Source organism: Coregonus lavaretus, assembly GCF_964263955.1.
Source record: "Coregonus lavaretus genome assembly, chromosome: 24".
Classification (NCBI taxonomy): Eukaryota; Metazoa; Chordata; class Actinopteri; order Salmoniformes; family Salmonidae; genus Coregonus; species Coregonus lavaretus.
In genome coordinates this window covers 35,407,827-35,419,530 of record NC_140011.1, presented here as the reverse complement: position 1 = coordinate 35,419,530, position 11,704 = coordinate 35,407,827, and the positions used below count along the sequence as shown (strand labels likewise).

The 11,704-nt window shown below is 44.3% G+C and overlaps 2 protein-coding genes across 2 annotated transcripts in view; one reads left to right on the top strand and one right to left on the bottom strand.

The window, feature by feature from the left end:
* LOC311099664 (gamma-aminobutyric acid receptor subunit rho-3-like) overlaps positions 1 to 1,851 on the top strand; it is a gene marked incomplete at its 5' end in the record, with an annotated part of 10,580 nt that extends 8,729 nt beyond the window's left edge. The window contains 2 exons of the mRNA XM_084140385.1: positions 1,090 to 1,283; positions 1,521 to 1,851. Coding sequence (XP_083996511.1) covers positions 1,090 to 1,283; positions 1,521 to 1,847 — 521 coding nt within the window. The 3' untranslated portion in view covers positions 1,848 to 1,851. The remainder of the gene's footprint in view (positions 1 to 1,089; positions 1,284 to 1,520) is intronic.
* Positions 1,852 to 2,331: 480 nt separating this feature from the next.
* LOC311099843 (adhesion G-protein coupled receptor G2-like) lies at positions 2,332 to 11,480 on the bottom strand (the record flags this gene model as incomplete). Its single annotated transcript, XM_084140577.1, has 16 exons — positions 2,332 to 3,319; positions 4,281 to 4,436; positions 6,149 to 6,250; positions 6,413 to 6,696; positions 6,888 to 6,990; positions 7,105 to 7,376; positions 7,511 to 7,635; positions 7,759 to 7,862; positions 7,955 to 8,000; positions 8,144 to 8,266; positions 8,473 to 8,640; positions 8,857 to 9,010; positions 9,282 to 9,507; positions 9,660 to 9,722; positions 11,116 to 11,202; positions 11,423 to 11,480. 16 exons carry the CDS (start codon positions 11,478 to 11,480, stop codon positions 3,210 to 3,212), a joined length of 2,181 nt encoding a protein of 726 aa, XP_083996703.1. The 3' UTR covers positions 2,332 to 3,209.
* Positions 11,481 to 11,704: the final 224 nt, after the last annotated feature.

Sequence of the window (11,704 nt, the reverse complement as noted above, 5' to 3'; positions counted from 1 at the left end):
GAGAACGAGAGAGAGAGGAGAGAGCGATAGGAGAGAGAGGAGAGAGCGATAGGCGAGAGAGAGGAGCGAGAGAGAGGAGAGAGAGGAGAGAGGAGAGAGAGAGGAGAGAGAGGAGAGAGAGGATAAAGAGAGAGAGAGAGGAGAGGAGAGAGAGAGAGGAGAGAGAGCGAGAGAGAGGAGAGAGAGGAGAAAGAATGAGAAAGAGAGGAGAGAGAGAGAAGGGAGAGAGAGAGGAGAGAGAGATAGGAGAGAGAGAGATGTTGACTTTGCACTCAGATTTGTGAATAATGTTGACTTTGCTAATGCAGCAGTGTGGAGTGTGCTTCACCCTGGGAGCAGCGCAGCTCTTTAGAGGGTCATACCGTAACAAAAGCTGGCCTAATTTCACTCTGCAACAAAAATATAAATAAAATAAATAAATGTCAACCCCATTAACACAGAGTTTGTGTTTACACACTGATACCTATTGTATACTGTAGCTCAGTTGGTAGAGCATGGCGCTTGCAACGCCAGGGTTGTGGGTTTGTTTCCCACGGGGGGCCAGTATGAAAAATGTATGCACTCACTAACTGGATAAGAGCGTCTGCTAAATGACTAAAATGTAAAAATGTAATAAATGAAACCTATCTTCCCACTTCAGCGAAAAAAGTCCCATTACAATAAGAACGAATATACATGTACAGCTAGCTTCTCATGGAAGTAGAGCTCAATGTACAGACTCCTACACCATTTCTTGTTTGTCTTTCCATCCATCTATGCTAAACCTCCATACAGTTATACACCTCATTATTTTTCCATACGTTTGCCTCTCTCTTTTTATCATCGAAGGCTGTCATGGTACAAATACCTTGTGGTGGTGAAAGAAGGCTTAGAAAAACAGATTGATCGAGAATGATACCTTAACTCAATAATCTCTCTTTCTCTCGCTTTCTCTCTTTCTTTCTCTCTCTCCATTTCCCACTCTCGCTCTCTCATTTATCTCTCTCTCTCTCTCTCTCTCTCGCTCTCTCTCTCTCTCTCTCTCTCGCTCTCTCTCTCTCTCTCTCTCTCTCTCGCTCTCTCTCTCTCTCTCTCTCGCTCCCTCTCCAGGCATCACCACAGTTCTGACCATGTCCACCATCATCACAGGCGTGTCAGCCTCCATGCCCCAGGTGTCTTATGTGAAAGCGGTAGACATCTACCTGTGGGCCAGCTTCCTGTTCGTCTTCCTGTCCGTCATAGAGTACGCCACCGTCAACTACTTCACCACTGTGGAGGAGATGAAGAAGCTCAAGGGGGGAAAGGTCACTGACACTTACGGAGTCTATAGGGTCAAAGTTCATGGGTTAGATAAGTCACAGAGTGAGGGATCATGTGCATGGGTATATTATGAAATATGGAACATGCTACCACTCTCAGATCCACAATATAAGTGCCAAAGTAGGTTATAACAATAACTCCCCCTACTGGTCATAATGTATTCTACCATCGGAAGATCATTGAATTTAAACATTTAAATTCCCTCCCCTCTCTCTCCTCAGATCCCTGCCAATTTTAATGCCACTCAAACTATGGCCTTTGATGGATGTTACCATGACAATGACATTGACCTGACGCCGTTCCCAGAGCTGCCCAGTACCCCCAACACAGAGCGGAGTCGGACGGCCACGTTGAGGAACTCGAGGAACTCTGCTGCAGAGCCCCCGCCCACAGAGGGCACCAGGCTACGACGCAAAAAATCCATCAAACACAACCTCAGCTTCATCATGAGCAACAGCTACATGATCGACTCCTACTCCAGAGTCGTCTTCCCCATCACCTACCTGCTGTTCAACATCATCTACTGGAGTTTGTACTCAAGTAGGTGAATACACTGTCAAGTCTACTAACAGTTCATCATGCAGTGGAGTATTGGAGCGTGTACACCTAAAGCAGGATTGTCTAATGACTTCTGAACTATATTACCACTGTATATTATCTATTAGGTTATTCACACTGACAACAGCATCATCATCAAGCCGATGTATTCTGCCGCCCACTGGATTATGACCTTAACCATTGGTGTCTACCAGAGTGCATTGTGGGAGTTTTGGACAGTCAAGCCCTACTGAAGAAGAGATACTATTGTGTAAACCTGCTTTTTATTAGAAACCTGTTAGAATCCGGGTTCAGGTGTGAAGTTGCTGGTGCTGTTCATATGACTGCTTCTGCTGTAATGCACAGTTGTTGTTTTTCTCCACTGGTTTATACATTTAGTTACTGTGAGTAGTATGAATTTAAATGTGTATGAAAATGAACGTGCACGTAAGTCTTTTATATCAGTGAATATCAGAAAAATACAATATCAGATTAGCTTAAAATAAATTTCATTTTATTTATACATTTGTTATTAGTGAAATAACATTTCATTATACAGCCATTGTTCTGATGCCACTTGAAAATATATATACATATTTATAAACTGGGTGGTTGGAGCCCTGAATGCTGATTGGCTGACAGCCGTGGTATATCAGACTGTATACCACGGGTATGACAAAACATTTATTTTTACTGCTCTAATTACGTTGGTAACCAGTTTATAATAGCAATTAGGCACCTTTGGGGTTTGTAGTATATTGCCAATATACCACGGCTAAGGGCTGTATCCAGGCACTCCGCGTTGCGTCATGCATAAGAACAGCCCTTAGCCGTGGTATATTGGCCATATTCCACACCCCCTCGGGCCTTATTGCTTAAATATCTCATGGAAATATCTTGATTCTGAGTATAGTATAAAAGAGCTTTGCCTTTATCTTAAATTAAATCAAACCAGGTAGTGACAGAGTGTTAATATGCGTTAGCTTATGCCTCTGAATAATGTGGAGAAAAACAAGAAAGCATGTAGTATGCAGTCAAAGGATGCAGCTCATGAGGATCTATCAGTTGGGTTTTTCCTCTGTGCTACTGTAGATACCTTTTCAGTACATGTATTGATATTCACAATCATAGGTGCCAGCCCAGACGAGTTCATGATAGTACTGGTAGGTCAACTAGACGAAATCCATGAGCATGCTGGCTCTTTGGTGATGTCCCATCTCTTCAGTGTGGTCTGTCACACACTTCCATTAAACTACTAAATGCAGCATTAACATTCAAATATTTAATATAAACGTAGAAAATAATATGAAACACACTGTCTCACGTAAGTCCATTCCTCACCAGCCTACCCTAGGCCTTGTGTTTCCCAGGACTCAGGGTGCTCTCTGACTCTGAGTCCTGAATTGGCTGTTCACCTCGTTGAGGACCACGTCTGAGTTGAGCTCCTCAAGGGCTGTGATGGTTCTGTCGTCAAATGGACTTTCTGAAATGGGATACATCGGAGTTACAGCTTATTCTGTACACACGTTACTGCATTGAAATCCTTAGAGGGGTATTTCTGAGATGAACTCTACATTAAAGGACCACGTATAAGGAAAGTAAATCACGGTGGATACCCTTACAGCAAAACAACATGATTTCACTTGTGGAGAATCACATGATTTCACGTGTGAAATTTCATGTGAAATCATGTGTTTTTAGAACACATCATGTTTTGACGTGTAGTTGTGTAAATTCATGTGGTTTTTCCGTAAGGGTAGGCTTCGAGTATCCTATATTCAAGGGACAAATTATTCTGGTGATTCACTGTTTATAACTAAATGTATGACATTCTTTCAGACATCTGGCAGCAGAATGGATGAAAGGCCATTTTCATGACCAAGAGCAGATAAACAAGCAACAAGAGAGCAGAGACACACGTGACTGGTGGAATCAGAGCCAGCTGGCAGCCAGCAGCTGAGCCAGGCACATGGGCGGGGCTACAGTTAGATAGTCACTATTTGATTGGATGGGTTAAGCTGACTAAATCCTGCTGTAAAGTGTCACACACATAGACACACACACTCTCACACACTGTTGCAAACAAACACACAGCAGATACTGTGCACCATCAGTAAGAGGCTAAAAGAAGTGAGGCGCTATAGCCGTGGTCGAAGCTCAAACTGTACGGCTAGCTCCAATTCTGGGTAAAATGATGTCAAAGGGCAAAGGTCATCTCAGAGCCTGTCACAGATATTTCAGAGGTTACATAGGTCATCAGTGAGATGGAGATGAAGGCTTGCTAAGCCATCCCCTCCTCTGCATACAGAGGTTTAATATGATGTAATGCTTTATCAGGGGCAGAAAGTAGATCAGCATATACAAAAAGTATTTCTCTATTGTTGTCTGACCCATATTGGTTGTTAGTAATCCCTGATTCCCCCTCTCTGGATCCCCTTGCCTACCTGTTGCTCCACTGGGCCGCTCTGGGGAGTCACCAGTCAAGAAGGAGGAGCTGGAGGAATGATTGAACTGGGAGGAGTTGTAGGAGCGGAGAGATGTGGCTCTGGTCACTGACAATGACTTCTTCCCCGTCTTCTGTGTAGCCGTACGGCTCCAGTCTGTGATGAAACAAGAGTTAATTAAAACCTCTCACATTAAATTACATAAAATATCTTAATTCAGGGAAGCAAAAGTCATTTCGCTACCCAAGAATAGTAAAGCCCCCTCTACTGGCTCAAATAGCCAACCAATCAGCCTGTTACCAACCCTTAGTAAAAATTTGGGAAAAATAGTGTTTGACCAGATACAATGCTATTTTACAGTAAACAAATTGACATCAGACTTTCAGCACGCTTATAGGGAAGGACATTCAACAAGCACGGCACTTACACAAATGACTGATGATTGGCTGAGAGAAAATGACGCTAAAAATATTGTGGGAGCTGTTTTGTTAGACTTCAGTGCGGCTTTTGACATTCTCGATCATAGTCTGCTGCTGAAAAAACGTATGTTATGGCTTTACACCCCCTGCTATATTGTGGATAAAGAGTTACCTGTCTAACAGAACACAGAGGGTGTTCTTTAATGGAAGCCTCTCCAACATAATCCAGGTAGAATCAGCATTTCCCCAGGGCAGCTGTCTAGGCCCCCTTTTTCAATCTTTAATAATGACCTGCCACTGGCTTTGAGTAAAGCCAGTGTGTCTATGTATGCGGATGACTCAACACTATACACGTCAGCTACTACAGCAACTGAAATGACAGCAACACTTAACAAAGAGCTGCAGTTAGTTTCAGAATGGGTGGCAAGGAATAAGTTAGTCCTAAATATTTCAAAAACTAAAAGTATTGTATTTGGGACAAATCACTCACTAAACCCTAAACCTCAACTAAATCTTGTAATGAATAATGTGGAAATTTAGCAAGTTGAGGTGACTAAACTGCTTGGAGTAACCCTGGATTGTAAACTGTTATGGTCAAATCATGTTGATACAACAGTAGCTAAAATGGGGAGAAGTCTGTCCATAATAATGCGCTGCTCTGCCTTCTTAACAACACTTTCAACAAGGCAGGTCCTACAGGCCCTAGGTTTGTCACACCTGGACAGTCGTGTGGTCAGGTGCCACAAAGAGTGACTTAGGAAAATTACAATTGGCTTAGAATATGGCAGCAGGGCAGACCCTTAAATGTACACGGAGCTAACATTAATAATATGCATGTAAATATCTCATGGCTCAAAGTGAAGGAGAGATTGACTTCATCACTACTTGTTTTTGTAAGAAGTGTTGACATGCTAAATGCACCGAGCTGTCTGTTTAAACTACTAGCACACAGCTCGGACACCAATGCATACCCCACAAGAAATGCCACCAGAGGTCTCTACACAATCCCCAAGTCCAGAACAGACTATGGGAGGTGCACAGTACTACATAGAGCCATGACTACATGGAACTCTATTCCACATCAGGTAACTGATGCAAGCAGTTAAAAATACACCTTATGGAACAGAGGGGACTGTGAAGAGACACACACACAGGTACAGACACACGCATACACACACAAACACTAGCACACACACTCTACACACACATACATTGTAATATTGTTGTATGGTGGTATTATACATTTTGTATTGTAGATATGTAGTGGTGTACTAATGTTATATATGTACTGTTTTATCTTTTGTTTTATGTGTGATGTAAGTGCCTTAATGTGTTTGGACCCCAGGAAGAGTAGCTGCTGCCTTGGCAGGAACTAATGGGGATCCCTAATAAATACAAAATAAAAATACATGGAAAAAATGTTGTAAGGTGTAGGTCAACAGGTCTTACCTGAGTTCTCTGCCAGTCTCAGTCTACCGCAGCAGAGATAAGTCCTCCACTGCCTCCTCACATTCTCCTTCACAGCACAGTAGAACACAAAGATAAAGAACCCTGGAAGAGAACACGAGCGTCAGGTACCTACACTTTTGTTACACACTTGGCAACAGGTTTCCCAAGAAACTCCCCAGACATTGTGTCGGTGTCTTCTCTGAGAACATTAATGGTGAATTCATTTTCAAATCAATACAAATCTGGAGGAGTTCTAAATCTTACCTTGAAAGGAGTTGAAGATGGCGAAGAGGTACATGAAGGCCAGGTTGACGGGCCCCCAGGCGAAGAAGGCAAAGCCCCAGGTGAGGCCCAGGAGTAGGGTGATCCCAAGCACACTGCGCAGGTCCTGAAGCCCGTTACGGTGTCTCATGTTGTGGGGGTTCTGACTCTTTATACGACAGAGCTGAACCATCACCACCACAAACATGCTGAGGTTCAACAGGAAGATGACACAGAAGTAAGCCACCACAGATACGTAGAAGGCAATGTTGTTCTTCAGCCAGCAGCTGTGTGAGAGGAAAGGAGAGAAGAGATATGGGCTAAAATACAGGAGACCATATTTGAATTGATCAGCTATCCTATTATGCAGATGCGAATACTGGTATAAATGTCATGATGCACATATACACGCACTTCATACCAAGACTCCAACTGTAAATTGGCATGTTAAATAGTGAACAAAATGCAAGGGACTCACAAGTCATCTGTAGGGGAGCCATCTGAGTACTTTCCGTAGCCAACAAGGCCGTAGTTGTCCTTATCAACAGCAATAACGACGATGACCACAAGGAGTGGGACGCCTGACATGAGAGACAACAGACTACATTGAACTGTAAGTAACTGTTACTTTTTTATAAGCACGTGGTGGCTTTTTTTCACTCTGACGACAGTCACAGAATATTTTTGTCACTTACCCCAGCCGACGAGTGAGAACTTGAGCATATAGCGTGTTATGTATGTGTTGAAGACCTTGACGAGGGCCAGGTACATGTGGACGGCCTCCAGGCCCATCCAGGTGAAGGAGGCCAGCAGGAAGTAGTGTAGGAACCAGGCGGTGGAGATGCACAGGCCAACAGCATCAGGGTAGAGGGCCAGCCAGGAGTCCACCAGGAACACCAGGTTTAAGAACAACAGAGCCACACACAGCTGGATCAGGATCTTAGATGGCATGTCCTTACGCAGTTTCCTAAAGGAACACCACGAAAGGAATTACGATTGGTATTACATTGATTAGAGCTTGTTTATATGTCTTTGTATTTAGATCTCCAGGTGGGTGTCATCATGGATATACTGCGCTGATCACAAGGGGCTCAGACTCACCCAAAGGCCAGGTAGGTGAGCAGAGTGATGGAGAGGAAGATGGCGGAGATACCACAGCCGATGTAGGTGATGTAGGTGAGGATTGTGGCCTGGAGACGATTGGTTATGCCCGTTCTGGAGATGTCCTGGGAGAAGAAAGACAAAAAACATGTTGTACACATGGAATTATTCTAAAAATAAGTCCTCCATTGTTGACAAAGACTGAATGGGAGAGATCACATAGCAACCCTGTCTCAGAAAGGACTCACCAGTAGCACACCAAAGCTGGTGAGATGGTTGCAGGCACAGACGGTCTCATTATCTGTGCTGTTCCGGACAGAGCAGCCGTCTCGGTTCCAGCCTCCTGAGCCACCTACCAGAAATTGTTTTTAAAATTCTTTAATGCCTGTCAATTGTCAGAGGTAGTCTTAATTTCATTTTGGGAGACACAAGAGGAACACTTACCATTCAAGCCAAAGTCCCAGAAAGCACATGAAACCACAAAATTAGCCTGTGTAGACAAATGATGAAGAGAAGACAGGGTGTCAAGGATTGTCAACAAGGTGACTGACATGAAATACTTTCTCCAGATGTCCCATCCTTGACATAGGGAAAAAGGACTAGATGAATGCACAGTGTGTTTGTTTGACTCACTGGGACGGGCTCAGTGTTTCTCAGGGTGATCACCACGTCCTCCTGCAGAGATTTGATTGACAGGTTCGCCACACTGGCTCCCAAGATCCCACTGTACAGCCTGCTGTCTCCCAGGGCTCGGTCCTGAGGAACGGCATGGAAAGAATACTATCCAATTACTATACAATATTTTACTAGGGTGTCACAGTTCTTCATTTCTTACCAATTTATGTGACATTTATTCAGTCATCATATCTACATAAATAGCAAGGGATGCTTAAGTAGCAATGGAGGTTTAGGCTTGGCAATAGGTTGGGACAGTATTGAATACAGAGGAGCAGGTAAAGCACCTGGAACACAGTGCTCTTCTGGTAGAAGTTGAACTGGAGTCTGGAGGCCTGTAGCTGCTGCTCAGGGGAGAGGTTCGCTGTGAGGGAGGAGGGAAACGTGACGGAGCCCTGAGGAAGGGAACCCTCCTCGGCTCTCACACTTCTCCTGGCTCTGCCGCCTCCACGGATCTGGAGGGGACACATTTCTCTATGGTTAACATGTAGCAATAAACAGGAGTTATGTGTCTATCTACATACCACATCGTACCAGACATGCGGTAGAGTGCAAATATCATTCATGTAGAGTGAAGGATGTCCTACATTACTTTTGCATATATTTTGACGGCAACCGAGGCTACAGTATTTGCTATTCAGTGTTTCCTTACTGGAAGGTTTAGGTCATACCTGTACATTGTTAGGGTCCGGGATGGAGAAAGATGTTTGCTGGAAATTAGTGCCGTCCACTGTTTTGACAGCAACAGCAACCGACTTAGTTAAAATTGTAGCCTCTTGCTGAACGACCAGCTTCAGGCCCACCGTATCAACAATCCCAATGATCCTGGTAGAAAAATCAACTGTTATTCTGATGTGCAGGCTGGTCAAGGCCATTGCTAAGATTTCTTCCGGTTTTAAGAAAATGTTGTCACAGTCTCTTTACAGGCTTTGTATAAGTAATAATTTATGGTACAGCTAAACAGGCAGCTAACAGGCAGCTAACAGGCAGCTAAACAGGCAGCTAACAGGCAGCTCAACAGGCAGTTCAACAGGCAGCTCAACAGGCAGCTCAACAGGCAGCACAACAGTAGATTGTTTATCTCCAGGCAGCTCACTTGGTGGAGGAGGAAGCCAGAGTGCCAGAGGAGGCACCCAGCAGGTTGCTAACAATCTTGACAGAGGTTTGCCCCAGAGCCAGGCTGACATTGGGCCCGGCCAGCAGGGCCTCCAGCTGGGACACCAGCTGGTCCACCTGGGAGGAGTTGAGCTTGGACACGTTACTAGTCAGATCCAGCAGCTGGTTGGCCTGCTCTACACTACTGGCTGCTGTGGTGTTGGGCGCTGTGAGGAGAAGGATCCATAATAAAAACAAGGACGTTATCAGAGGGGAACTTTGACTTTGGCTCTAAATATTAAATGTAAATGAATGTGGCAGTGGCAGCTATGGCCCAGGTAATTCAGAGATCAGCTTGGGATAATATCCCGGGGGTTACCTGCAGTGGTTGTTGTTATTACAGCTGTCGTGGTGTACTTTGGGGAAGCTGTTGTGTGATTCACTGGTGGAATGATGGGTGTTGATGGGTTTGTAGTGGTATTACCCAGGGTCGTCGTGGCAATGGTTGTATTTGGAGCTGATAATGTAGTATTTGGAGCTGTAGAAGTGGTGTTTAGCGGAGCTAATGTTGTGTACAATGGGAGGGAGGAGGTGTTTAGCTGTATCGTGTTAGTGGGTGGAGGAGACAGTATCGTTGTTGCAGGTAAAAAGGTGTTAGCCATTGTGTTGGGTGAAGTAGTAGGAGGCATGGGGTCGCACGTTTCATTCAGGAGCACACACACATTTTCCCCTTGTTTGCTAAACAGAGAAAGGGACAGATAAATGTAGATCTTCAGTGCATATAGTCGATTATATATTTAAGTAATAAGGCCAGAGGAGGTGTGGTATATGGCCAATATACCACAGATAAGGGCTTTCATATGCACAATGCAATGCAGAGTGCCTGGATACAGCCCTTAGCCGTGGTATATTGGCTATATACCACAAACCCCCGAGTGTCACGACTTCCGCCGAGGCTGCCTCCCTTCCTTGTTCGGGCAGATTTCGGCGTTCGGCGTCACCGGCTTACTAGCTACTGCCGATCCATTTATCATCACTCCATTTGTCTTGTCTTCAATCACACACACCTGGTCCTTATTCCCTCATTAGTCATGGTATAAGTGTTCCCTCTGCTTCCTTGTCTGTGTGGGTGATTGTTTATTGTGGAGGTTTGTGAAGCTCGGTGGAGGTTGTGTATTGTGTATCGACGGGAGTTTTTCCTGTGTTCCTGTATGCCTTGTGCCCTGGAGTGTGTTTGACGCATTTCTGCGTAAACCTGTATTTTGCGGATTAAAGCCTGTTATTCTGTGATTTACCCTCCTGCTCCTGACTTCTTCAACACCACCTCATCACAGAATCACCCACCCGAACAAGGAGGGGAGGCAGCCTCGGCGGAAGTCGTGACACAGAGGTACCTTATTGCTATTATAAACTGGTTACCAACGTAATTAGAACAGTAAAAAGTATTTTTGTCATACCCATGGTATACGGTCTGATATACATAAAAAAAAAAAAATGTTTTAGTCATTTAGCAGACGCTCTTATCCAGAGCGACTTACAGTTAGTGAGTGCATACATTTTTCATACTGGCCCCCCGTGGGAATCGAACCCACAACCTTGGCGTTGCAAGCGCCATGCTCTACCAACTGAGCTTTCAGCCAATCAACATTCAGAGCTCGATTTATAAATAGCTATATAACTTCAATGTACAAATAACAATGTGCAATGTGCTTACTCTCCATCATTTAGTGTTTTACACAATTACAAAATGTGTAACAAGGTTTTGCTGTCTTTGAAACACACAAAGAGAGACTGAACTGACCAGCTGATGACGTCATATGTATTTTCAACCTCACAGAACATAGTGGGGTTGAGGTTGATCTCCTTCCACATGAAGGTCGAATTCAATAGACCTCCACTGGATCCTGGCCAGCCACAAATGGCTGTGTGAAATATGAACACAAACAGTCAGAAACACAAACTGTATAATGTGTATTTTTTAAAATATTTTTGTCATTTAGCAGACGCTCTTATCCTGAGCGACTTACAGTTAGTGAGTGCATACTGGCCCCCCGTGGGAATTGAACCCACAACCTTGGCGTTGCAAGGGTATATATGAATAAATACACAGATGCTTTCACCATCCATGGTATGGCTACTCACCCGCTCGCGTCACCGTTCCATTATAGCCAATACCAGGCTTATCATTGAACAGATTCATCAATGCAGTACTGACTGTACATATAGGCACCGAATGGTCAAGGCGCACGATAACCCTGCAGCTTTGGAGACTGGTAGGAAAACAGTGATGGTATAGTTATTAATAGGTCACACCACCCTCATCACTCCACATAAAGGGCCGTCTTGAATGTACTGTAGAAGTTTTTGGCCTGCAAGGAGTACAGGAACTCACTTGGTATTTACGCCACTACATTCCACATGAGC